The sequence below is a fragment of the Dermacentor albipictus genome, chromosome 10 (genome assembly GCF_038994185.2).
Source record: "Dermacentor albipictus isolate Rhodes 1998 colony chromosome 10, USDA_Dalb.pri_finalv2, whole genome shotgun sequence".
NCBI classification, from domain to species: domain Eukaryota; kingdom Metazoa; phylum Arthropoda; class Arachnida; order Ixodida; family Ixodidae; genus Dermacentor; species Dermacentor albipictus.
The window spans coordinates 27781018-27808686 of NC_091830.1; the positions used below are offsets into that span (position 1 = coordinate 27781018).

A 27669-nucleotide genomic window follows, 5' to 3' on the forward strand; every position below is an offset into this window, starting at 1 on the left:
CACGACAACGAAGGCCACGGACCAAGGCCTTGTGCACTATTACAACTCTCGGTACAACCATACTATATTAGCGCTAACCCAACGGGTGTCTCTGTCTAATCGTGTGTTTATTTTATGTTGTATGCTCGCGAATTGGCCTGTATATATATATTGGTATACTGAAGGTAATCATAAGACTAGAACCACAACGTACGGTGAAGGTAAATAAAATACACGTGCACCAGCGGAAAATTACAAGCACAGGCAATGAGCCAGATAAACTGCTGATGCTTCTGTGAGAGAAACAAAACTTTCAGCCTTTTAGTGCTTATACACTGCAGCTGACTATACCCCGAGAATATGAGGCTGACACATACGGTATAATCTGTAAGTAAAAAAAATTATATATATAATTTTTACTTACATGCCGGGTCTGGTCATGCACACCCGGGTCCTTGCTGAGCTTAATACTGAACACCCCTGCCCGGACTGGGCCCGGGCTTAGTAACGCGGCCTCTGAGCGGGCCCGGGCTTAAAACCACATGCCGGGGCTAGGTTCGGGCTTTATAAAGCGGGCCCGGGGCGGAAAGTCAGGCCCAGGCAGGGCTGTAGGCGGCGTACATATTAGTTACTTACCCATTGTTCACTGACTATCTATTATGCCTAGTGTGACGTTTTAATTTCATTCACGAAAAAGAGCGCCCAGCCTTTGTAGTGTCTGAACGATGCCTGTAATTTCCTTTACAAATGAGAGTTCGTTACACAATATAGCGCTGGACTAGTCCAATTGACAACGATCACACAATTGTTTCGATGTTGATATTTTATATATGCGTTCATTGCGGCTCAAATTTTTACTATGCACTTTGGATGTGTTCACCTTTAGGTCATCCCACAGTTACGTTTATTTCATATTTTTCCACTTTAAGGCACATCTTGTCTTCAACTGTTTGCAAGTTCTTATTGAGAAAGTCAGCACAGATTATATGTTGCCAGCAAAGAAAAGAAAAGGTTTGCAAGTCAAATACAAGCAGCAATTCAAATTTATTGGTAAACTGGCATAACAGGTGATGTGAATATTTCTAGTGCCTGTATCCAGAAGTTCGGCAAGGTCACCCTAGTCAGGATGGCTACCAGTCACCCCTGAGTGGTAGCGAATCTGGTGACACCTCGATAATATTTACTAACGAGCGGAGAAAATGCTGCTTGGTTAGCGGAGTGCATATATTATGCAGCCACGCTCACACTGGCCAGCTCATATTCGGTGTTTCGAGGTATGTAGGCACCCCCTGTTTGAAAATGGGGCAGTGCTCTATGGTATCCAGAGGCACCACGCGAGAGCGTCCTACCCTGGTGAAGGCCCGGGCGGTTATCACTGAGTGTTGCGGTAGCGCGTAAAGGTGGATCGCGGGGGTCAGGCATTAACTGAGGCCCATTCATTCCCGTTCTAAAACCTGAGGTGTGAGTCCTTGTCGGAAATCGAAAACCAGAATGTATATATCTTGCTAGAGCCGGGGTTCCGGTACGCAGTAGCCTCTCCCGATCATATCCTGTCGTAGCACGGGAGGTTGCTTCCCCTCGGCTGAACTCAAACTCTACCCCACCATATGTAGCGCGACCTGGTGTGGCAAAACCAAATGGGTTGATTTCAAAACCACTGCCTCCGTATCGCGCGATAGGGCTCGAGGAACCATCTTCTCGGTATATTCCGACACTGCTCCCAGCATATCCCGACTGTCTATGCATTCTTGAAGAAACCTCCGAATTTATACCAACTCCATGCCGACCTAATGACGCAGGCTCATATGGGAGTCTAGCTGCCATATGCAATCCCAGACCAGCGGGGAAATGTCCTTCAATAGGAGTCAATCGTCTATTTCCATGTCCCACGAGCATGCTGCCCATGCGAGACTCCATAGAAACAGATGGGTGTATATATTCTCCGCTATCATCAAGTCCAATTTCGTCATGATCTGCTGAGTCGGGCGTAATTGTCCCAGGTGGATAAAATTGAAATCCAGGTCGACTATCTTCAGCCGCAAGTTCTGATGGTGTACCCGCTTCATGCATTCGAACATCGGCACCACGATATCGTAGAATCCCATGTGAACTAGCACCAATGGAGCCTCTACGCACAGCACCAATGCCATATCGCCCCCTACCAAGTACTGGAGCACCAAATGAATCCGTTCCTGTACCATACGGGTGATCCCAGTTGAAACCACGCACTCTGTCATACCCTGTACCAATGCCTTCAGCGGCTCCTCCTAGCCTAACGCCGCTACGTATACTTGCAGTTTCTTCGCTTTCTTCACTATTTGGCCCGCCAAGTTCTTCCGCACCACCCGGAGTCGAAACCTCAGTGCCCACACCGGCACCACGCGTTTCGTTTCTTGAGATATCTAATGAATGATTTCCCGCTAAATTTGATTCTGTGCTGCCCCAACGGTGGCTTTCGCTACTATTTGAGGATGTACCCACCCTTTCTAAACCGACACTAGATCCGTCAGGTACGTTTGAAGCAGATGGCTGTGCACGCTCGCCATGCTCTTCACTGCTGGTCCTCCTAAAACTTGGGGAAGCGGGTGATGGTGTGCCCAATGGCCGAAATCCAATGCCGTCACCACCTCGTCCTTCTATGTCGTTTTCCAGATGTCCTAAGCCACTACGCGGGGGTGTGCCGAATACGGCCATATCTCCATCACTACCTCCTGGTCCTATGCCACCAAATGAGGCACCATGGGACAGGTTTACGCCTGTTAAACTTGGGAAATGGCCCCCAGCACCTCGTGGCGGTGCATGTGTTCTGAAAGAATCTGGAACAGCCGATTCAGGCCCACCAGCAGAAGGTGCACTTTCTCCGTTTTCATGAACTCCGATGCCACCTAGTCCAAGCCTACCGTTTGGGTGACCATTATCTGAGCGCAAATTTGTACCAGCGGGACTATGTGGTGTCGTACCTAATCCGAGAGTTTCCTCTGGGTTTTCAGTACTAGATGACAATAAACCCTCCCCCTCTATATCGACACCTAGGCCGCCAGGTCCTGTGTGAACAGGTGGGTGTGCACTTTCTGAACGTTCATGACTACTAGTCCCGCCGTGTCTTGATGCATCATTTGAAGGCATACCCAAAGGATGAATTCCAATGCCGGCCCCACTATGTCTTTCCGAACTACGTGAAAGCAAGCTCCCGGCTCCAATTACTCCGAGACCAGCTCCGACAGATCCTAAACCAACGTGCGAGGCTGTACCAAATGAGTTTGTATTAGGGCCATTCCTTGGAAGTGAGAAGTTGCGTATTGGCTGTCGATTGGTACCAGCTGGAAGCAGACCATCCGGGCGTGGCGGCTGTGTGTGTGCTCTGAATACATGTGGAGTCGTCCCTACAGGCTCTCTGGGGAAAGGCAGATGTCCGGCTTCTTCACTTTCACCGTGAGCAGCCCCGCCTAATCCTGGCATACCACCCGGGTGAGCACCGCCTAAGCGCAAACCGGCAGCTGTGGGGCCAGGCCGTGGGATACCTAAGGAAAGATTTTCGTCTGGACCTGTTGCATTACCGCGCGAACGCGTTCCTCCTCTGCGTCTTCCCGCACCAACCGAGCGGTTCGCGGGACCACGAAAGCCTTCTTCACCCGCGGACTCGATTTCTTTGGACGTGAAAGACAATGGTGGGGGAGCGTACAAGGCACACGCCGACTCAAGCACACATATCTTTCGGTGGTTTCTAATGAAATAGGCGTATCCTCTGTTGCAGACGCAGCCGCCCGTGCCGCAACGGTTGACACATCTCCCGGGTGGCTTGCCGTTGCACTTTGGCTCGCAGTTTGACACGCAGGGCTTGAATGACGAGTTGAGCGGACATCTCGGCGGACACGTATCGGCCTTGACACACTTGCTGCGGAACCTTGGGTGTCTGCGCAGAAAGAGGAAAAAGCAAAAAGAAATGCGAGCAATTAATTGGTAGAAGTTTCTCGTTGGTCGGGGAGCAAATGTTCATCAAGTGATGTAAACAAACTGAGTGCATAGCTGACGGGCTTTTGATAGTAGCGTGTCGTTGACCGCCAGGTTTATGCTGCTGCTAGCAGCGTTGATAACAAAATAAAAATCACCACCCAAGCACTCCGTACGGATGAATAACTAGCAACGCTGAAACGTGCGGCCCCGGTTGATGAATCCCGATGGTTGATTAAACGACGACTTGGTAGGCTGCATGATCCTCGGTACGCAGTTGATGCTTTCGCTCGGCTGCGCGAGTCTCTTCTTCTGCCCGAGCTGCAGCACCCGCACGACATGGAAGAGCTCATTCTTGCTTCAGTTCGTGGCGTTGCTGATCGAAAGCTGCCTGCTCCTCAGGAGTACGTATGACGCGTGGCCGCGTCATACGTACTCTGTTGCGTACTCTGGCACTAAACTGTTGCGCGCGCGCTCTGCTGCGACGGAAAGCAACGACGTCAATACTGGCGCAGCCAATGGTGCGCTTCTCTTTCTCTTTTTTTGCGCATGCGCATGCGGTAGCGCTGGGGGCGTTTTCAGCATACAGGCGACAGACGGACGGACGGACAGACGGATGGGCTAATTGGCTAGCCATATACAGATTCGCTGAAAAAAAAACCAGAAGCGCACACGCAGGCACGGACGCACCCACACTCTGAAAGATATCCGCATCCACCATGTAGCTTTCAAAGCTTCGTTGATGTATGTGCCGCAAGAAAGCCAAAAAAAGCTTGGCAACGTATATTGCAGACAGAAGCTTTACGAACTAGCATCACGCGCCACCGCTTCATCTAGAAGTCACGAAACAGGTACAGCTCAGCTTAATAAGAGGCTAAGAAAGCCTAAGACACAAGGACAGTGTCATAGAACAGGCATGCATCACGAAAGGTCTGCAGCTTTAATACGTTACATTTGTTTGTATGGTATAGTATTTAAACAGGGAATCAGTGTACATTCCGAACAACAAATATTTTCTAATTTTTACCATTAAACCATTCTCACTCGACGTTGAACGCTTCTGCACAACGCAGAACGAAAGGAGTTCCAGGTGAAGCAATGAGTGCGACAAATGCTCGTGATGTTCTGTGGTAAAGAATGGAGAAATAAAGCCATTTCGAGTGTGTCTCACACTTAGCTTTCGTATCGTTCGTGCGCTTGTAATGACAACCTAACTTTCTTGTACATTTATCGGTTTCCCTTACCTATGAATTGAAGCGTTACAAAGTGAGACACACAGGAAAGAATATGAGCAAGTCTACTTCTGTTGTCTTCACTGTCCTCAGTGACAAGTTTTAGTAGTTCGCCTTACAAGAAGTTCCTCGTGGTCTGCCTTCCTCAAAAACTGCTGAAGCTCTACTGCTCACGTTACGCTTCTTTTAACGTTTCCTGCAGGGTCACATTCACGCGTCTGTCGTATAAAATAGCATGCGCAAATTGATTATTTGCAATCCGCTTGCAGAAGCTTACACACCAGTAGAAGAAGTACCAATTTCTGGAGGGCTGGCTACGTGCCAATATCGCTATACTTACTCTCATACGGGCATATTTCAACAAATCAAAAGTTTAATGAATAAAGCGTTCATGATACATGCGTTGCTAGTGGGTGATAAACCGTCTGCGCCAAAATGTAAACAAGTAGGCGTGTCAAGGATATTTTTCGTGCCAGATGAATTCGCAACGAGGAATCAAAGGCAGTGCAATCAGGCATGATGTATATTTCATTTTCCGCTGCGATGTGAATGATATCATAATATTCAGCCTAGATAAATGTTGCAGCATGATAGTACAACAATGGTTTTAGGAACGTATAACTATATGTAAGAGGGCAGGGACTTGTAACGAAGTATTTTAATTACCTGCGAGTGTTACACGATCAACCTGCTCGAACACTCTTCTCAGATTTTTCAATGTTAACAGTACTGTTCATTTCACAAGAGCTAGGAGGTAAGTTTGTTTTGATACAGAAGAAAAAAAAAGGTAGAAACATAGCAACTAACTATGCAATAAAAGAAGGGAAATTTGATGAAGTATGGTCACATTAATAATCAAATTGGTATATACATGCATAATCCATGAGTATCCTGAGTTTTACGTGCCTTGGCCCGCAGCCGAATTTTCGAAGGCTGTAATTCAGATGTTCCCGCTTCCCATAAGTACATCTCGGCAACTAGGCATAAACTTCCGTGAGCACGGAATAATATTACACAGCGACTGCTATTTTACTTCTGCTGCAGCTTAGTTCAGCTGCATGTTTTTATTATTGTTGCACAAATTATGACGCGTGTTGGGAAATGCCATCGCTGTTATTCCTAACACCCTCAGTAAAGCTACAAGTTCATTTGTACCCTTTTTACCCGTACACAAACACACATAAATGATGTGACGAAAAAAAAATACAGTGGTATAGCTGTCTTGGGCGTAAAACAACAACAACATCAACAACAACGACGACGGTGACAGCGACGACGACGACGACGACGACAACGACAACGGCAACAACAACAACAACAACAAGAACAACAACAACAACAACAACAACAATATTAATAATAATAATAATAATAAACGTTGATATCTCACCATCAAATTTGCTTGTCACGACTGTTTCCCTTGGCACCCACTCCTGTGCCTTAATAGACTAATGGTTATCAGCTCCATACATTACGTGACCTGCCAAACTTGATTGGTTCTATATATCTAGCAACTTGGTATATGTACCGATTCGCATCGTAATTTATGCCACAGTCTCCTTCTCTTTAAGCGGCATGCCTAGAATTTTCGTTTTTCATGACTACATGGAACACATTAGGCTTTCGTGTAAAGGCGTTTCACATCGCTGTTCCCTGTTGAACATTTGCTCAACCAAGATGCACCTGACACATAATTAGGAAGTGAAAAGACACATAGAGTTGTATTATTTAATTTGTCAGGAATTCAGTCTTCGCAGACATACATAAATATTTTTTCTCGGGCAGTACTAACTACATTCGTACCTTGAACAGAATCGGGCTTTTTCTAGGTAGTATTAAACTCCCTACGCCGATGAAATACGCACATTGTTGATCTCTACCATTATACTTAAGCGAAATCAATCGACTGGGCAAGCCCAGGAGAAAATTTCTTTTTTCTAAAATCTTGTGAGTCTGAAGCAATGCCAGACACTAGGTGTTAAGCTAGCACATTGACGGTGATTTGCAATCTTCAAGAGGGTTTTCAGATATAGGAGAGAACCTTAGCCCGCACATATTGTGGATTAGTACAAAGTGCACTGTAACTAAAATTGCTTTAGGCCACCAAGTTTGGAGGGAATTTATGCATCTCAAGCAATGTGAGGCCGTACATACGCATTAATAATGGGATCAAATTGTAAATTCTTTAAAGCGGTTTTCAGTTCGGCGTGCGGATGGAATGTGCATGCATGTAGTCAATTTGCATCAGTGTACTATAGGTACAACACAAGACCAGAAGGGCGATTCATGCATGTCTCACAATTACATGACGCACACGCCCGCATGAGTATACATGCATGATGCTGGGGGCTTATTCGGGAAGTTCACCGACCCACAATCCTCGTATTAAGTGCATATCGTGGATGTGTACAAATTGCACTGTATTTCAAATCGCACTTACACCACAAAGCCCGGGGGGCAATCGCATCTCGGTTTACACTTTTTGCGGCAGGACCTCTCCAACGGCTCGCCGCATCTCGCCGGACAACCAGAGGCGCACGAATGCCAGTCCTTGCGCTGGCGCAGCTTACAACGCCAGCAACGAGCCTTGGAAATGCACTCTCCCCAGGAGTTCCGGACAAAGCCTTTCTTGCAAACACATCCACGAGATTTCTGCAGCTCCCAGGAGGGCGTAATGGAAGGCCTGCAGAAGTGGTCCTTCTGGTCTTTCTCGACCGCTGGTTCTTCCAAGTCGCTGCATTTTTCAGGCCCACAGTCTGCGAATAGTCACAATGGGGTTAAATTGAAAGTCGGTTACGTTAAGGCTGTGATAAAAGCAACACCGCGAGCTCGTGTCGCGGGTCCGTGCAGTGCTGCATCGAGAATCGTAGTAGGAAAAGATGGTCTTGTAATTGGCTCCTATTTGCGCGAGCTTTAGTAAAATGTACACGGGTGTACTTTTTCTCTTTCAACTGAGTGACTAAAATAAAAAAAAGTTACCTGCTGATGAAAGCACAAGTTTGTTGTTTTAGGTAAGTTGCTGCAGGAAGACGCAAATAGTTTTCTGGGAAATCACACTAAACATTTCGTTAAGACCAAATGCAATAAAAAGCACTGTTCCATTTGGAAACTTCTAAGTAGCTTCAGTCCAGTTTGTTGTGAAACACCCATACATTTCATCGCATACTATGGGAATGCTTATGGTCGAAGCATAATACTATCCTCAGAATTCCAACCACTTCATTGTGTCTTTTCGATTGAGCTCCAATTTTAAGCACTACTATTTCTTATGAAGCGATCAATAAAGCAATGATTCTTAAAACTTTTGTAATATAAAAGAAGAACCTTTCACGTTTCTGGTGAGGAGTGCCCGCCAAATAAAATATTCCGAATCAAGTAGTAGTTTTGTATTTCCTGCTATAGGTGATTTTTATATTATCGTTAAGCTTTAAGAGTAAAATTTAGCTCAAGGGTGCCTATCTAATACAAGACGATGAAGACATCATCTGTTTTTTTCGGCCTCCACTGCACCAAATTGGATGAATTTTCTTGCAATAAAAAGTTGGGATCTTGTGAGCTTATGAAGCTGAATTAAAAAATGCACCGCTCAATTAGTTCTGTAAAAATAGCTAAACATTGCAAAATTTCTAAGAAAAACTATGAAGTAAGAAGTCAACTGAGCAATGAAAAATGATATAGCAGTTCTATAAACCACACATAAGAACACATCTATGGTGCATAAAATTCAAATAATATACCAGCTCAGAATTTCACCACTAATTTTTGGGCAGTACTCTTGCGCGACCAGCGTAAGTACCATAAAAATTTGACGTAAGGTGAAAAATAATGCCTTCAATGTGTCCGCTTTTGATTGTCAATTGGATTAAGTTTACAGAACAGCGACATCAGTTTTTGGCATGGAATTACCGCGTTATAAGCTTGATGCTTCTTTTTGTTTATTAAAATTACCAATTTCTGCAATATTTGCAAAACATTCCGGGTGCTAAATCTAAGCTCCACTTGCTACAGTTCAAAGTAATTACCTTTCTCTCTTAAATTCAAGAAATTTATTCTAAATACTTTAAGCGCTTGTTTCATAAAGTAATTTCTGTGTTTCACAAATACTTGAATAGGCGGCCTCCCAGTTAAGCGCTTAGCTAAAGCGTCTGTGTGCATGATACATCTTCGTGTACAATCGAAGAAAGGAAATTTACCTCCCGGTTATCCTGCTTGTGCTGTCACCAGCAGAAGAGAGAGAAGATTAAGATCGCCAACTATCGGGCTTCGGAAATCAGTCCAACAAGAATCGTCCGACATGTGCAATTTTCAATCCCCACCTAATAAATATTGTGGTCACAAAACACCCTTTTCACTCCTGCATTCATTCAGAATAAGGTCTGGCCGCATACGCAATGTTTACGGCTAATTTCTCTATACCACCAAGTAATCATTACAGGCACTGCAAACACCACAACGACAGCAGGATGGTGGTGTACTTTCTGTCTTATCAGTGGTCAGCCGCTCTGAAACATTCGAAGATTGATGAACTTGCTAGAGTGCGCGTGGTCATGTAGTAGTGCTAGTGGTCTATACAAGTAGCCTATACCCACTTTAAGCCGTGACGTCATTCACGGGAACCCACGCAGGTACATGGGAGCACGAGCAACAGTGCTACAAACGTTCTTCCCAAAACACGGCATCCAAGGCACCAATAGCATTAACCAATAGTCCAGCATATCGAGGCCCTACTTCTAGGAGTCACGTGAGCATGCAGGTGGACAACAGCTCCCCTTTGCGTGGATTTAGACTTGTTAGCAAGTATCCCTCAACTAGATCGCTGTGGCTGAAGCGAAGTGCATTGTTAGAATGCAGATGGTTGTGCGAAAAGCATTCCTTCTCATGGCAGTGTTTACGAAACGTTCATTATTTTATTATGCCAGAGAGAGAAAAGAGGGTCTGCAATGCAATGGAAGTATCTGATGAGAATGAAAATTTCCCAGTGGTAGTTTCGGTGCTTTGCCAGTCAACAGTGTTTATAGGCGACGCCAAAAGCATCTAATGTCTTCTTATAATGATATATTATGATGAAAATAGTTCCGTTTCTTCTTCCGCATGACCATCTCCCTTTAGTATAATAACTTGAGGTTTCGATTACATGCGGTATACGGGCCGCATAATGCATGTTCAATGCTTCAGATATTGCACTTCAGAAAAGTGTACCTACTTGTACAATTGCGGTGTCCGTTTATCAACCCAAAGCAGCCGGTGGCAAGCAAAATCGCAATGCAGTGCATTGCGCTTTAGGCGATGCATCAGAAGAAAATGTCTGCTCACGTGTCCTTCAAGCTTGGTCAAAACCGCTCGGTAGTCAACACTGCGTGTCAATCTGTCCATTGTTTCAATAGCGAAGGGTACCTTCTGTCCTTGCTGTGCGTACGCCTTTTGCATAGCCTTCCATAAAATAGAAATGTTATTTGTTTGAAAAACAATAGGCGGATGTATCTGAGGCAAACAAAGTAGACGTGTAGCACGCTTAGCCCGAGTTCGAACTGGGCTGTGTCGTTTTGTTGTCGAGAATGCTTCTTGAAAAACCAGCGCAAGCACATGGTAATTATGATGATAAGAGAATGAGGGAGCTAGTGTTTTGTGAAGGCAAGGAAATGGTGTTTCAAGATCGCATAACCTTCGAGGTCTTTGCTTGCGTGTGGTGAATAGGGAACGCAGCGATTGCCTGTGCGCCATTAGGAAAAAACGACAATTTTGGACTTAAGTGCGTTTGGGTTTTCGGGAAGCGAAGATTGCCCAGTGAGTACAAACTTTCAAAACTTGAAGAGATCGCGCAGGTACTGATTGTAAATGGGAATTGCCCGCTATATTTTATTGTGATAGAAATTGTAGACCCTTGGGGAAGCGTTACGGTGTCGACACTGTCGCACTGCCTTGAATTCGGCCGCGCATGCGCAGTGCTTGTGTGTGATTTCCGTAACGCCGATCGCGGAGAGTCGCACACAGGTGAGCACGGTGGCGCATGCGCAGTCCGCACGGCCCATCCTGTCGAGCCAGCGCTGCATCGATCATACACGACTTCAGCGCCACCTTTCGTAGTCCAAGAGATCTAGGATACAAGCATAGAGAAAGATTCAACTAGACTGGACACTCCCATAGAGCCCAGCGGCCAAATTGACTGTAGCGCACCAATCGGACGGTATTAACACCTTCAGGTTTTGGGCGCGCGCGGTTTGAACGCCAGCTGGTATTTAATTTTGTCACTTCTAGTGCTGAACCACGCGCAGCCTTGGCGCGGAATCGTTTTATTATTTAGTAAAAAAGATTGCGAATGACCTTTACAAGCATCCATCGAATCTTTCTCATGTGGAATTTTATCAAGAAAACGCAAGACGTCTTCTGAAATGATCAAATGTTTATTTTTCTCTGTATAAATGTTCGTTCCGGGCTTCAGGTGCATTCATCCAAAGTTCTTGCACGAGGTAAGCAGCAGACGTTGCCGTACGAAGCTCCACTGGATGCCATCAGCTGAAAAATTTAAATTACAAGCACGCATCATTTTGATATATTGACCTAACAGGTACATTGCGTGTAGAGGTGAAACGTGCGTAAGTTGTGGATGAGCGGCATTACAAATAAATTCACCTTTGCATACATTTCGCAGCATATAGACTCTTCCCAAACAATGCCATATAATCTAAAGAAAACGTCCGATTTTCAAGCATCTCTACCTTGCCGGGCATTATTTCCTGGACTTTAAGAGCACAAATATACGGGTGACTGCGCGTTTCCAAAAGAACTTGGTCTCAGTCGACGCGTTGGTATGCCAAGTGGTGGCTACAACACAGGCTCTCAGCCAGAGCGTGTTACACTCTCGCAGAATGCCTTCTAGTCGCACTCAAGACAAATTCGTGTGTGCAAAGCCGGTTTTCAGTCGCTCAGAAGACAGAAATGTCAACTTGAGCTCCTCGGCGTTATCTTTTACGCGTCCTGCGCACACAAGCAACACACTCCTGCGTTATCAATCTTGGCAATCGCTCGTCACGTTATCGACAAGCGTGAGTACCGAAATAACGTATATGTTGTTGCAGGGTCTTAAAAAGCGTCACAAGCTTGTCCCACTAAAATTCAGTACACTCAAAACTAACTCACCACGGCCGGCTTGCTTATTTGCTAACAGCTTCACAACCCCAGGCGGGGCAAGCATGCCTCAAAATTATCCAAAAAATATTACGAAATGAATTACAATAACTTTTCGGGTGAGAGAATGCGCCGCAAGCTTTTCCCAGTAAGATTAAGTACACGCGAAACTGACTGCGGCTCCCAGCCGAGCTGTTTTTCGCTAACTGCATCACTACGCCGAGCGCGGCCACTGTGCTTGAAAAGTACCCCAAAAAGTAACGAAATTAGTTACAATAATGTCTGGAGTCAAAGAATGCGCCAAAACTTGTCCCGGTAAGATTCAGTACACGCGAAACTGCGTCACACGACCGAGGTGCTTTTTGTCACAAAGCCAGGTGCGGCCTGCGTGCCCAAAAACTACCGAAATAAGTTATAATAATGCTTGCGCTCATATAAAACGTCGCAAACGTCTCCCTGTACGAGTAATTAACTCAAATTTACTAGGCCTGGATGGCGGAGCTGTTTTTCCATAACTGCGTCACACTACAGGTTCAGTTTTGTGCAGTAAGCCTAAATGTGCTTGAAGTGCGTCGCAGATAACTGTCAAACAAAATTCATCACCTTGCTGTAGTCCAGTAGTGCAGCGGTGCCGCGTCCAAATGCAGACGGAACGCAAGAAAACGCCGGGAGCCCGACAAACGGGCTACATCCAATACGTCGATGGGTCGCCGAGCAGGCGAGCTTCACATGCGCCGCCGGCTTCTCTCGCTTCGGTGCCATGTCTGGCGAATGACGCATGCATATGGCGCGCCTGGCGTGCCGCTAGCATGTTGCCAGGAGACGCAAGAAAAATAAGTCGCGAAGTATACGTTCATTTATGCGAAACACATTTTAGTTTTATCGGGAAAGAATAGAACAAAATAAAACATTGTCTGTAAGCTCATTTCCCATTATTTTTTTCCCATGCTCGCGTCAACTAAAGGATGGGGCTGACACTACGCGTGACGTGTTTCTTGTGGCCAGTTTTCGCCGAGTGGGCCCTCTTGTTGAATTTCTTTCTCCATGATACAAGTGTCGCTTTGTTAGGCATTTCATACTGGTGCTTTGTCAGGCATTTATTTGCCGTTTCGTCAGCGTCCACGGAAAATCTGTACATAGGGGCGAGCTAAAAGGGCTCGTGATTGATGGCCTTTCGGTGCACTGTGGTATAGGAAATCTGTCATGGTCAGTTTGGAAGAGTGACGCAATTGAAATGGTAGCGGGTCTGGTAGCGCAGTTAGAGAAAAGCGCGCGTACTTCCAGCTGCAGGTACTTATTGCCACGTCATCCTTGTGACAGTGAGTGCTTCCGGTCATCGAGAGAACTGTGTACAGTTATATGTATGGGGCCAAAACACCACTTGCATTTTGGTAAAATTGGCACATTTACGGCGAAGTTTACCGTCCGTAAGGTACAAATTTTATTTGTAGTAGGTTAATGCTCTGCTGTCGGTACCATTGCTTTGCGAACTATGTAAAAACTGCATAGTTATTCATTTATTTTTATTTTTTCGTAATCTCACGGCCATTGAGTTGTTCATTAAATACGTGATGTCAGAGTTCGTGTAATGGCCTCCGGCAGAAATTTCTTTTGTTTTTTTTTCAGCCTTATCTCGTAACCTGCGCCGCGAATGTTGCTTTGTGCTGTGTACTGTGGCGCTGACATTGTTCCTCTTCAGTGCCCTACTCTATTTCGCACGTGGAACTAAGTCTAACTGTAGTCGGTGCCGAGCGTGTGTTCTAAGCTCAGCTGTATTGTACAATCACCCATGATGACTATGCAGGCTTGTGCATTGTTATGAGCCCGACTTTTAACTACTATTTTAACAGATTTCGCAAACTTTCAAAGAGCTTGCGCGTGCGTGTTTTGGTAATCTATAGTAAACATTCGCGTACCCAACTTGAATAGATTTGTTGGTTAAAGGGGGATTTCTATGACAGGTCTGTACTTGGTTTTGCTGGATGCCCCTTGACCCCTCACCGAGCCAGCCGCAGGTGACGTCAGCGGAAACGCGTCATCATATCAGCGGCTTGTTCAAGTTTACGAGCTTTTGTTCCGAGGGCAGGGCGTATACGCTTAACCTAATAGGGTGCTTGGACGGATAATATTACGATCGCAATCATTTTTATTTGTCGTTTTCCGTGCTTTAGGCGGTGGTGTTTTCTTTTTATGTCCGGTAAGGGCTTTTTCGATATTCTGAATTGGTAGGTGATAACTCTTTTCTGAGATAAAGTCTTTTCTGAATCGCCAGTGTTTCCAGCGCCACTCATGTTAGCGAAGCAGTCGGCGCGCTGATGGCCAATTCATGTTCTCCTGCGGCCTACTTGCATAGCTTTCTGCAGAACAGGCAGGTATTTTAGAGAGGACAAATGGCGCGGTTACACCCGCAAGGCGAAGCATCCATTGTGACAGCTAAATAGTAGGCAGGTAGACGAAATGAGCATATTAGTTTTATCTGACGTATAAGCTTTCAAACATTCGCTTAGAAATTAAATTAACAAGCACGCCGTCACGAGCGCAAAAGTCAACATGAACACACGTCGCTCAATGACGGCGGGAATTCGCTGTCAAAACGCTGGGCTGAGCAAGCGCGGCAGCTGCAGAGAGCGAATTGACCTTCGTGCGGCCTCTCGGGGCTACAGCGCGAACTAAACGTCGAAAAAACAGCGCCTACGATGCAAACAGTAAAACACGTACTCGCATACAGCTTTCAAGATGAAGCACGCGTGGGTGACACATCTTCTACCCCCCCACCCCCCCCGTGCCTTGCGCGTGACAGAAGACAGCGCACTTCCGTTCCGCCTTACTCCTTCCTGCGCGAGAAAGATTGAGACGCGATCGTCGGCTGACCCTCGCAATCTTTCACTCGCACAGACAGCGTGTGGTGAGGGTCAGCCGCCGCAGGCACAAAGCATTATCGTGTTTGGACATTGTAGGGAACATCACGGCGATGGAGACGGCAGAACGCGCTTGGAACGTCCATATAAGTGCAATCAAAAAAGAAGGCGAGCTTCCGTGCAAGCGAAGTGTCGCTGCAGCGCAAAGCGCCGAGTTCCAGGACAAGGCAGCTTCCTTCGGGTAGCTTCAGTTGAGATCGCTCAATCTGCCAACGAGCCGCGTATGTGGAGATCACTGATTTCTATGTATCCGTTTCTCCCGTTTTATCTCTGTCATTATGCTCGTTACCAGGGAACATTCATTTTCCTATCGTAGCTTTGGCCCCCACACTACTAAATATTACATTCTGCAGCTTGGTATGCCGAAACCACGATCGGATTATGAGGGACGCCGTAGCGGGAGACTTTACATCAATTTTCGGCGCCTGGGGTTCCTTTATTGATCACCAAATGCATGGTACAAGGGCGTTCTTGCATTTCGCCCACATCGGAATGCGGCCGCACTGGCAGGGATTCGATTCCGCGACCTCGTGCTCGGCAGCGCAACGCCATAGCTGTTAAGTGCGATCAGTGCGGGCACCACATTGCTTTAGGGTAACTCTCTCATGCGCCAGCAGAAGTTCCCAGCTTGACGTCAGGACCTTGGTGATTGGGCTATCGTGCAATATTCACGTGTGGCGATTTTGGAGGTGCTTTCTGCGGTCCGCCGAATGAGAGAGCAGTGGCGTCCGCGTACTTATTTACTAGACCACGGCTGAAGATACTGTAGCTGTTTCAGGTAACGTTTGGCGCATCACCAAGTTGTTCCTGAGAACGTGACTATGTCCATTGTTATAGCCTGCTGCTGTCGCAGTTAAGGAGCGAAAGGCCGACGGAATCCTTAAAGACATGTTTGTCTTTCAGATTTTTCGCGTGTTCTAGTAATTTTACAGTGAGTTTCTTTTCTGTTAGCGCCAGCCTAAATAACCTGAAGCCCGCACAAGGATGATATACACTATCGCTGTTTTTATTTTTTACAGTTTTTCTATATGAAGGATTTGGCGCACGGAACAATGAAAAAAAATTCGCTCTGCATTTTGCAGTTCTACATTGTGCTGTACTGCTTAATCAGGTCTTTTAAACTTCAACATGTTGGTCAAAAGAAGTACTAAGTAGTAACGCTGATTTCGCTCAACAGAAAAATTTCGCCAGCAATAAGCTACGTTTCTAAGCGCCGCCCAGTCACGCCGCAGACAAGTGCCTAAATAGAGAACCTACTTGTGGTGCAATTCGCTGCGCTTTGCTTGCAGATGTGATCTGGGACGCGTTCTTTTTGGTTTGCATCGTTGTTCGAAGGGCCGGCTCAACCCAAATGTTCCGAAGAGATAATTGCTTGAGCCGCGATAAGATTACAAGGAAGTTGCACACGGGGAATTTTAAGCACGGTTTTCAATTAGCGTTTTTTTTTCACATTCAGGTGGAACACAAAGAAAGAGGACCAGCTATTGACTCAGTGGCTCTTTACTTCCTGACTTCTTGCTGCCGCTTCCTGCCTTATTCTCTCTATAAACTTTTTGTTGTCCTTAACGCTGCCCAAAAGGTCAAAGCCTAAAGATAGGTTCAAGAGCACACTTGTCAGAATTCCCTACTGTATACCTTAACATCGGTGATTCACTTTCTGTAACCACTTTAAAACGTCCTTGCAGTGGACACGAAATCCCGTTCAAATGCTTTTTGACCACTTGTCCGGGTTCAGCGAGATGGCCTAGTTGCTGGGTGGAGTTAGGTCGATCGCCATCTAGGCAGATAATTTTGTCGATGTATGTACGCAGGTAATGTTCACCGAAGAAATTATCCAGTGAACAGGCGTCTATAATCATTGTATGCTTACCAAGTTTGCATACCTTTTTTCTAGGGACGGAAAGATCTTTTTTCCTAAAACCTGAATATATCGTGTCTGCTCGAATGTATGTCCCAAATACGTCGACCTGCTACTTGAGTGAAGAATAATATTTAATGCATTCTGTGATTCGTCTAACTTTCTTTGATTTAGGCACTCAGTATATGCCACTACTTGTGTCCGTTTTGGCCAGTCATCGCGAATTGGCACGTCTCAATAGCATTCCTAGATATATGATAAACATATAAACTAGGGGTCTGTCTGTTCTTGGCCAGTCCTCGAGGAAGGATGTGGCCGGTTCAAACACAAGAGCTACAGAAATGCCTAAACTTTGCTTGACATGTGTGACATGTGTTCAAGAGCTTGCCGTTCCATTCTTACCTCGACAAACACCACACATAGCCTTTCATAGTTCGACATTGCTGCATATAAGTCTCGACCAGTGCATTCGCCTCAGTTTGAGTTGGCATTTGGCATAACTTGTGGAAAGTGCAGTGCATAAGTAAAATTCTTTGACAATGAAGTATTAACTGTTGTTGATGATACACATACACATTTTACTAAATTAAATTTTCCATAAGACGAAAGGAAAGAAACTTGTACGCGTCATCGTCAAATGAGAAGAATTCAATTACCCCTGTAAAGCTTCGTTTCATATATATTTGAACATCTAGGTTCGATGCTCATAGTTTTGGAGGTTTTTACACTCTTACACCATTTTAGGAATGCTTTGAAGTGTGACACTCGGCAATGGCTGGTGTTTTTGTTACAAGTACTGTACGGTATCGAGCTACATTTGTCATTGAAGTACACTAATGACAAGATAAAGGCACCAGAAAATGCAGGGTTGCTTGTCTCAGGCGTACTTTAATAATTGCCCCTCAGGCTTACAGCCTTCTGCTTTGTGGCATCAAGATCTATCATTCATCTGCGCAATTTCAGAACGCGCACCATCGGTAAAATCTGTACCTACCCCAAGCATTTACTGGGCGAAGCGGAAAGAGCGTGCGCCAAGGGGTTCTGTAGCCGATCTCGCTACGTCCGGCTGAAGCAGATAGCGGCGTGCCCCAAGGATAGCGCATAAAATCAATCCAGCCATACCTTGAAGTAGGTCGTAAGGGTGTATTCCAAGGGTAACTCCTGTAAACAGGCCATCCATATCCCACGCGACCATAGAAAGGTGCGCCCCATCGGTAAAGCATGAAGCCAGCACCATCATATCCAGTGGAAGCACGTAGAGCTCTATTCCATAAGGAGAGCCCCAGCCTATCCCTAGTATTTCTACCTGAGCCGTGGAGCGGAGTTCCCCAGGGGTAAAACTTATAACTGGTCTCATCATATCCCGCAGGCGTACTCGAAGACAAGGCCCAATGTAACAACATTTTATCAATCCAACTGTATGTTTCCGGACACTGTAAGTATGCAGGCCATAGATAATACCTTCTACGGGGTGCACCGAATAGAACGTCATTATGTAAGGGCAAATGCCAAGGGGAAAACTCTAAAGCAAGTGATAACCATGGATCAACGTCGAAATCAGACCCATTACCTCCCATAGTAGATGAGGACGTAGTTACCGATTGTATATGGGCAGTGAATGTACCGTTTTGTACTGCACGAAAAGCGGGTCTAGGCTCTCGTAAGGTTCCTATAATAGGTGGCTTAGGCGTAACGGCACCAGGGTACAGTGTATGTTCTGTACTTCGACCCTTACCGCCTCCAACAGGCAAAACGCTGCCATGTGAGCGTGTAATTTGCAAACGTGCGTCTACACCGGCCCCGACAGGAAGAATGGTAAAACGCGGTGACGTAACTTGTGATGTTGATCTGATCAAATCCTGCAGACGCCCTTGTGCACCTGATGAGGGCTTGCCTTCTGTGCCACTTCTTGCCCCGCTTCCCCAAGGTAGTATTGTACTAGGTAAGCGGGTGGCTGCTGTACGTGAAGTTGCACGAGCACTGGCAGCCGTCGCAACTGACCGTGAGTTTTCAGAACTTGTTCTGGTAGTTCTCAAGAAGTGCCCTGTGACGTGAGGCAGAAGTGCACCTGCAGTGATCGTTTTGACACCACCAGCAGGGGAGTGTGCACCTTTCATACGTAGGCCGAGAACGTTGTGGATAAGAGCCGCAGTATTAGTTGAGAGTGTAACCTCCTTGTTTACGGTGGTGCTCACTGACAGATTACCTCCACCGTGAAGTGACGGTGTATTCTGTGTGGCTTTCGGGACAACATTCACGGCTGATACTACGTTTGGAGATGACTGCACACTTACAGTGTGTACAGTGACACGTGTGCTAACATGGCCTGCCGGAACATTCATAATTCGACTTTCTGATGTCATTTTGGTGACATTCGAGAAATGCGTTCTGGTAACAGTTGAATGACTCGTTTTTGTTCCGGATTGAGCAGTGACGCCGCCAGGTCTTCCGCTAACCTGCAAGCGCACGTTGCTATTGTGTACGGTTACGCTGACTGGTTGGTGCACGATGCCAGGCGAGACGCTAAGCGCAATGCCTTTGCGCGGGAACATCGACGACTGGCGAGTGTACCAGGAACACATTTCTTGGAGCACGCACATCTTTACGCCGTGACGTTTGAATTCGGCAAAGCCCTTATTGCAGACGCAGGCGCCCTCTTTGCAGTCGGTGACGCACTTGCTGGGAGGAGTTTTGCCACACTTAGGCGAACAGTTGGACACGCATGGCGCGTACGTCGAGTGAGCTGGACATGCGGGAGGACATCTCCAGGCCCGGACGCATATACGCAACATGTTAGGGTGCCTGTGTGAGAAAAAAAAGCGAATCATATTGAAAGCACGAAGAAGGGTAGTGTGATTTGACGATGCGGATGCTACTACAAATGATCAGGCCAATCAGCACGTATTAAACATTTCAAATGATAGGCTTGTTACTTGTGTTTAACGATACGCCGACTGGCAGAAACAAGTAAATAATATGTAGCTGACATGAGCGCCAAAATGGAAAATACCATTCTCGGTAAACGGTCCGAGCAAAACATTCCCAATGTTAGCGCGTGGCTCACTATATTACAGAAATTGCTCTGAGTGGCCTGCGTTACCTATGCTATAGGAAAGGAGTCGTTTCTTTCCGGATCCTTACTGGGCTTTTTATTGGAGGACACAAGACCCAGGAAGCAACAGAAATATACATCTAAACCCTTCTGCAGAGCCAGCTTTTAGTGCAGGAGAATGTAGTAAAAATTTCAAAATCTCGCGTTTTTTTAAGTGGCCTTCCACTAAACTAGAGAACATAGTCAGCTTCTTTCAGCCTTGATAGATAGAGTGAACATCAGAAATACAGACATATTATCTTCATTCATCGATGTTTTCTAGCATACTGCAATCGCGTAGATTGACAGAAGTACATATCGGCAGAAAACGACCATGCAAACAGCCTTTCATCTACAAAGTTCTATGCGGACGGTCACAAGCCGCATGTTATACTTGTTTGGGCAGGCTCAGGTGGTCATGCGATTCTCGTTGACCGTGCTGCAGGATTGATTAAACTTATCCATTCATCACGCGGTGCACGCTTCGCGAAGGGCTCTGTTCGTTTTGTAATTCGGTCTGCTCGCGTCATGAGCACGTAAGTTTGAAAGCGGAAGCTGCAGTTTCACTCACTCCACCCAGCCCGGAGGGCAGGCGCATCCCGCATAGCACGGCTTCTGGCACGACGTCTCCAATGGTTTGTTGCATGTGGCGGGACACCCGGATGCGCATGTGTGGTAGTCTCTTTGCCATTGGAACTTGCAAGGTATGCACTTTATACGCGGAATGCATTCACCCCATGAGTTGCGCACGTAGCCCCGCTTGCAAAGGCAGTTGCGGAGCTGCGTCAGCTCCCAAACCGGTGTGAATAAAGGCCGGCAGTACCGGTCCCGCCGAGGCTTTCCGACCACAGGATCTTCCAAGGGACCGCATGCTGGAGACGACTCACAACCTCCGGGCTCTGCATAGGGTGTAAAAAATATTTTTGAGAGATCGAGGCATAGAAGGTTCCAATAAAAAAAAAGGGAAGCCACTGACGTTGTCGATCCAGGGATTGTACACACATCACATTTGGATTTTGCACTTCATTTCATTTTACTTGGTACCTTCGAGGCCCGACGGGTATTCAGGGGATGGTAGTGGTGCAATCCAGAAGTCGCAAGAGAAAATCAATCGTAATAGAATATTAGCCAATACTTTAGGAAAGCGAACAATGTCGCGCATAGAAGTGATTGATCTGGGAAGACCATTCCACGCCTTTGATTATGTGGAATGAGTGAATAGCGGCAGTCTTTTGTGCTTCAGGTGTTTAAGCGGACCTTATTACATAGCCATAATAAAAAAAAATCCGGTGCGAGAGCACCTCCCAACACAAAACTCGTTTCGCGATGTCCACCCACTCGTTCTATGGTTTACACTGTCGCCAAGGCACGTCTTTAAGCTGGACCGGTTCTCGAAGAAAAATTAGGAGCTTGCTGAAGGCAATGGGATTTCAATTGACGTCTTCGTGCGAGTTTGTAGAATTTGGAGCCAGGTGCATGACCTTACACTTCTACGATCGCGCAACTCGGCAGGCTGCAATTTGCGCGTGGCTTTGTGCATGACGTAGGGCTTAGAAAGATGCGGTGCCGGTGTGCGTATTTCTGAGCGCACAGCAGATGATGCTGTACCGGGCAAAACGAACATTATTTACATCGCAGTATAGCAGAGTAGGAACAACTTGTGAAGTCTGATGAAGTTTTGCTTTATTCTCTTTGTTTCTTCCGAAATCAACTTTTGAATGGTACTCCCGGCGTATGTTAATCATGAAGTCCATCATCACCTTGTAGTCTGCTCATGCAACCACATCGAGCAGGAGACACTTTCATTAGGTACAGGATGCACTTGGTGGAGCGGCACGTCTTTTGGTGGCATTATACCTCCTTAAGCTGCGATTAGCTCGGTGGCAAATTTATTTCCGCGCTATAAAAGGAGACGCTTTGGTGGATGAATTGCCGGTAAGCATCCGCAGCGCAATATTCCCTCTTAGCTATTACCAACCTCTGCCTCGAATACTCGCCTAATAGCAACGCTTGAATGGCGGCTTAGAAACTCCTCAACGAGTGCTCAAAACAAGGGGTGTCACACCGAAAAAAGCAAGCGCGTAGGCCTCGCTGCTGCAAGATGCTAATAGTGAAATAAATCAACGCGCTCGTCACGAAGGAGCATTTAATACTTTTTATGCGAAACCATCATTTAGTCATACCGGGCATATATGTAGGCAAAAAAAGTCGGCTTACGTATCCCATTTAAATTTTTGGGGCCTGTCGAAAAAACAACAACAAATAAAAGGCACGTGAATAATAAGCGGTTTAAATTGGGGTTAGACAGCACAAGACTCTAAACAGAACCGCTTTCCAATGACTGCCGATGTTATAGCGACTAGTATTCACACAATATAGCGAGAGACGGCATTGCTAAAGACGCATTTCTTTTTTTACAATTCTCATAGCTATTGAGTAATTTACACTGCTTCTGCTACATTCTACATACAGTGCATTCGGGATCAGCCCGCTTCACTATAATGGCACGCGCTCGCCATGGTTGATCGTGCTCATGGCCGCATGTAGCCTGCTGTATGACGCGCCGACGCAGTGACGATGACGGAATGACGTCAGGTGATCGCCGATGACGGCACGAAACCAATGAAATCACGATCTCAAGCGATCACTATTGTATAATGATGACAGCGTCACTACCATACCATACTAGGCGCAGTACCAGAGCGCATAAAAGCTGTAACCTTGGCACTGTCCTCCATATGCGCCCCTGCACATAGCAACAAGATGCTTATGAAAGCGAGAGTGTCCAGATGGTAACGAAATAGGTATCATTTCTTCGCCGGCGTACAATAAGTGAGTGATCATACCATTGCCATCATACTATCGTCGTCGCCTTGCTGTTGTCGTAACAGAAGCGCTCTCAGCGTGCACAGAATTGATCACCTACAAAAAAAAAAGTTCTAGTGGTGTTTCACTTCGTCATGGCGGGTTACGAGCAAGCATGCGTCCTATGCCCCTTTTGTGCATTGCGCATTTAATGTGTTGCGCGTTTAATGTTTAAATGGGTTGATTGTGTGTAAATGTGGCGGAATACACAGATTTTTATTTGAGAAGTCTAAAAAGTCTTTGCGAAAAATGGTAAGGCCCTGTGAGGAAATGCACAGTCTTCTTATTTTTTGTTATTTATTTATCTTATTTCAAGCAATTTGGTAATTCGCGATTCACACTATTCATGTTCCCCTTCTTTCTCTTCGGGATTCTCTTCGGCACACCAAGCCCGCACATGTTGCGGGACTCGTTCTGCTCATGCCCCGCGCTTGGCGACGACTACCGAGTCCGTCGACTCCCGCTCGGCCTGCAGCTGCTTGCGTTGCTGCTCCGTCCTTCTCGCTTGGCGCTCGTCCTCTAGCTCACGATACGAACCCGGTACATCTATACCGCGCACAAAACCCGTAGTAATTGCCAGAAATGGTCAACCCAGCGCGCCTCCACCTACCCTTCCCCTCTGCGGCGCTTTCTCGTTTGTAATTTGCTTCCACTTAGTTCAATAGTACCTAGACTTCCCACCAAGTGGCGTTGCTTTCCCGCGCGCTCCGCCCACTCCTTCGTACTTTCCCCGGCGTGCGATCGCCTTCTCCACCTCTATGCACCATGCTCCTCCGGTGATCGCTTCCCTCGCTGCGGCACGGGTAATCTCACCGAATTCACAGATGGGGCCTGTACGCTTGCGAGTAAAACGCTTTGCTCCGTCGGGTGAAACACTGTAGGTGAAGCAGGCTCTTTTAATCCGAAAAACATTCAGGCTAATAAAGAAAATACATCATAGGGGAAAACGCGATGTTGCTGTGTCAAGAGAGATGTATATACGCAAGGCAGGAATGTTAACCAGCCAAGAGTGCGATTGGCTACCCTACGCTGGGGGAAGGGAGAAGCGGAAAAAAGAGAAGGGAGAGAAAAGGGTACAGAGACGTGCACGGACGGTACTTCAGTGAAAGCCGCTCGTGCAAACCAGTCATTCTCAGAAAGCACAAAAGTGTCTGCACTGCCTTCTGAGGCGATCATTGGTGGGGACAGAGCTTCCGTACCGCCTGTTCACTCAGAGGACGTTCATCTAGTTTCCTCAATGTGTTGAACGATAATTGTATTTGTGCTTGAAATTGAGGACAGTGGCACAATAAGTGGCCAACGTTCTCCTCGCATCCATAAACATCACATAGCGGATTATCAGTCATTCCAATTAGTGCGCCGAAGGGCTTCGATGCCTCAACAGTATGTGAGCCGTACTCAAGTTAACCTAACGATCCCAGTACTTCACAAAAGGTCGGACTTACCTTCATCTGCACTCATGCGACTTAGGTTACTCCTCCCGCACGAGATATACAGCGACTAAACGCACGTCTATACTGGTGGCTCAATACATCAACCAGTTCCGATGGCGCTGTAGCTATGCCAACAATGGCATTAACCCAGCGGTTCAAGACTTCCCCTATCCCCACCTCTACCGCTACAGAGCTCGCGGCTTTCCGCGAATCGCCGTACCCTGTGCTCAAGCCCAGGGCACAGCAGCTGGGCTTGCGCACAGATGAATAATCCGCTTGTCTTCCTCGTGCAGTTCATCGCCAGCCTGCTGGTGATACCGGTGGGAAACCAACAACGGTGTCAGCACTTTCGAGCCACCTATGTGTTTCTGCGCCAGAGAGACAGTTCTTCAGCGCCTCCGATACTGCAATCTTTGGGTGTGTTCCATGATGTACCATCGTCAACTTCTAGAGGCAGCAACAGTGCAGTCTTCAAGTCGCGAGTAGCGGCGTTGCAGGCCACCTGGGCTATAAAAGTTGTCGACGAGCCATCACCACACAAAGGGCACTGCAGTTGGGCTTGCGCACAGATGAATAATCCGCTTGTCTTCCTCATGCAGGTAAGAAAGCGTTTGGGAAAATGCTTTCACTTTAGCGAGCGTTGTCTGGTCGTGCTGCCATGCCCTGCGGTACTTCTCGATACAATGTCTGACGTAGTGTACGTAACAAAGTGGCTATTGTTTGCCGGCGATGTTGAAACTAACCCCAGACCCGATATGGCGGAACTTTCACTACAGCTATAACAGATTGCAGAGTACATAAAAGTAAGAAAACAAGAATGGTTAACAGTAATCGACAACAAATTAGAGCGCTTAACTTTCCTTGAAGACATGCTTTCCTCGTGTATGGAACAGGTCACTAATTTACAGCAGGTGGTGTCATCCTTGGAAGTAAGCCCAGACGACCTCGATAATTGCTCTGGAAGGTCGAATCTCATAGTCCATGGCATGTCAGAAGAAGATGAAAATAAGGAGTCGCTGGAGCGCTCTGAATGAAAAGGTTGTCAAAGATTCCTTGAAATTGGGCGAAGTTGCGATCGAACGCTTCCACAGATTAGGTAGACTGGAAGAAAACAAAACAAGGCCAATAATACTGAACCTTCTAGATTTCAGGGACAAAGCGAAAATTTTGCAAAATTGTCACAAACTTAAGGGGACTGCGTTTACCATCAGTGAAGGTTTTTCACCCCGCGTTGATGAAACTTATGGAAATGCGGCAAACCAATAAGAAGATTCCGGCGATAAAGTCTCTCTGGTTTATGACAAACTAAAGCTAAACGGGGAGCTATATCTTTGGGACGATTTAAAAAAAAACTCGTGTGCCCTGTGACACGCGGTTCCAAACAAACAAAAAACCAGGACACGAAAGGACGAACCCTTCGCCCGCGCCGCCAGCAACGTCGCAAATAACTTTCATGAGCATAAATGCGCGTATCATTGACAATAAGCTCGGTCACCTTGAATCATTACTAGTGGGTTTCGAGCCATTACGGAAACCTGGCGTTTGAAAACTCTTTTTCAGTGCTATGTTTGTATGTCAGTGTATTTTTTAATGCCCTTTCTGTTACGATCCTTGACGGGATTGACAGTATTGCATAAATAAATAAATAAATAAATAAATAAATAAATAAATATTTAAATAAATAAAGAAAACGTTATATATGCTGAAGGTACTTGAAAATTGGCAGTATTGTGTGATTCAAGGCCGTACTTGAAATTTGTGCAGTCCGACATGAACTCACGATCAATTCACGTACAAAATCGGGGAACTTGTCTATCACTTGAGAAAAAAAGGCCATGATCTCTCTTTGCAATCGATACCAGGTCATTGCAGCATCATTAGAAATGAGGTCGCAGATAAGACAGTTCGGACGTCAAGCAATAAGGCTTCCACGTCTCCATCCTCACTCAAGGACCGACGCTGCGAGACAACTTCGTGTTCTGGCACGCGCGCTTTCCTCAGCAGAGTAGAATACCGCACATACAAGGTGCACCCGACTGCACAGACTAAACCTTCACTGCAACTCAGACCTACGGCGGGACTGCACCAAGGCGAATCGTCTCTTCTGTGTCGGTTGTGGTTGGGCGTTGCCTTCACGAAAGCTGATTCAGCTGTGACAACAGTTCTAAAAAAGACGCCAGGCTGCTGGCAAGTTGAACTTTCAATGCGTTGCTTACAGTATGAATTAAATGCTAACAGGAACGTCACCTAGGACCACATAACTAGCCTAGTTTAATACAGTATAAATAGAGAGAAGCTTCGATAGAGTATTTGATGTCTGAAATACTAGTGGTAGTGTCACGAACAGCTTGCTGAATATACCCATTTCTAGCACGTCAACTGAAAAAAAAAAAAAATAGGGCGCCGCTAGCACTCGGCCGAAGTGACTCATTGCCATGAACGCGCGGCTCCTTCACTTCACCGCGGCTGCCCGTGGGAAGATAAAAAATATTGGAGGCGATACAAAAATTTTGGAAACTAATGCTGAAGTTCAAAGTTTAAAATGGCGCTATATAAAATGGTACTCACTCGTGCAGTGAGGCCCTCCGCTTACCACCGCGAGGCAGACGGTGGCTAGAGCGAAGACGGTACAGTGCATCCCGCTTGACGGCGATGAAGTAGGACAAAGAGTTGGCATATTCCTCCGAATTGTACAAAACGCTCCCGTCGTCACCATTGTCTGCTAGAATTGATGTTCGTGCTACCCATTGCTCTAACGTGGCAGTGTCATTTCTATTCTCCCAGTCCGTTGAAAGCTCTTGTGCGCACATAATTAAAGAAGAAAAAAAGAGACGTCAACCAGAATGGATATATTTTAGCTGGTTGTGCGGTTGCATCACGCAAACTGCTCAGAGAACAGACGCCTTCAGAAGGAATTGGCCCGTCTCAGGCCTTGATTATAAGTACAGAGCTAAAATGCTAAGACAGGAGAGAAAATAAAATTTATTCACATCGCATACAGGCACACACAATGCTGGAAGGCAGTACTAAAAGATATGTCAGGGGCTGGGCAGACCCCTTGACTGCTACATTTGCACGTAGCCCCCATTTCATCATCTTCCAAATTAACTAGGAGGTAATAACACCAAATATTCTTCCCTTATATGAAGTCAGAGGCATGTAAAACTGTGTGGACGTAGGCCGCTGATGTAGTCGCCCTCAGCTATTCTGAACGGTG

At 46.3% G+C, this 27669-nt stretch overlaps 1 protein-coding gene and 1 long non-coding RNA gene across 2 annotated transcripts; both read right to left on the minus strand.

Moving 5' to 3' along the window:
- Positions 1-884: 884 nt before the first annotated feature.
- Positions 885-10536, minus strand: LOC139050594 (uncharacterized). Its single transcript, XR_011508964.1, has 3 exons — positions 10366-10536; positions 7603-7918; positions 885-3892 (listed from the first exon to the last, which is right to left on the minus strand). It is a non-coding gene; the product is annotated as an uncharacterized lncRNA (long non-coding RNA).
- Positions 10537-16190: 5654 nt separating this feature from the next.
- LOC139050502 (uncharacterized) lies at positions 16191-27173 on the minus strand. Its single transcript, XM_070526958.1, has 3 exons — positions 27021-27173; positions 20726-21053; positions 16191-19865 (listed from the first exon to the last, which is right to left on the minus strand). Exons 1-3 carry the CDS (start codon positions 27166-27168, stop codon positions 18023-18025), a joined length of 2319 nt encoding a protein of 772 aa, XP_070383059.1. The 5' UTR covers positions 27169-27173; the 3' UTR covers positions 16191-18022.
- Between the last annotated feature and the right edge of the window lie 496 nt (positions 27174-27669).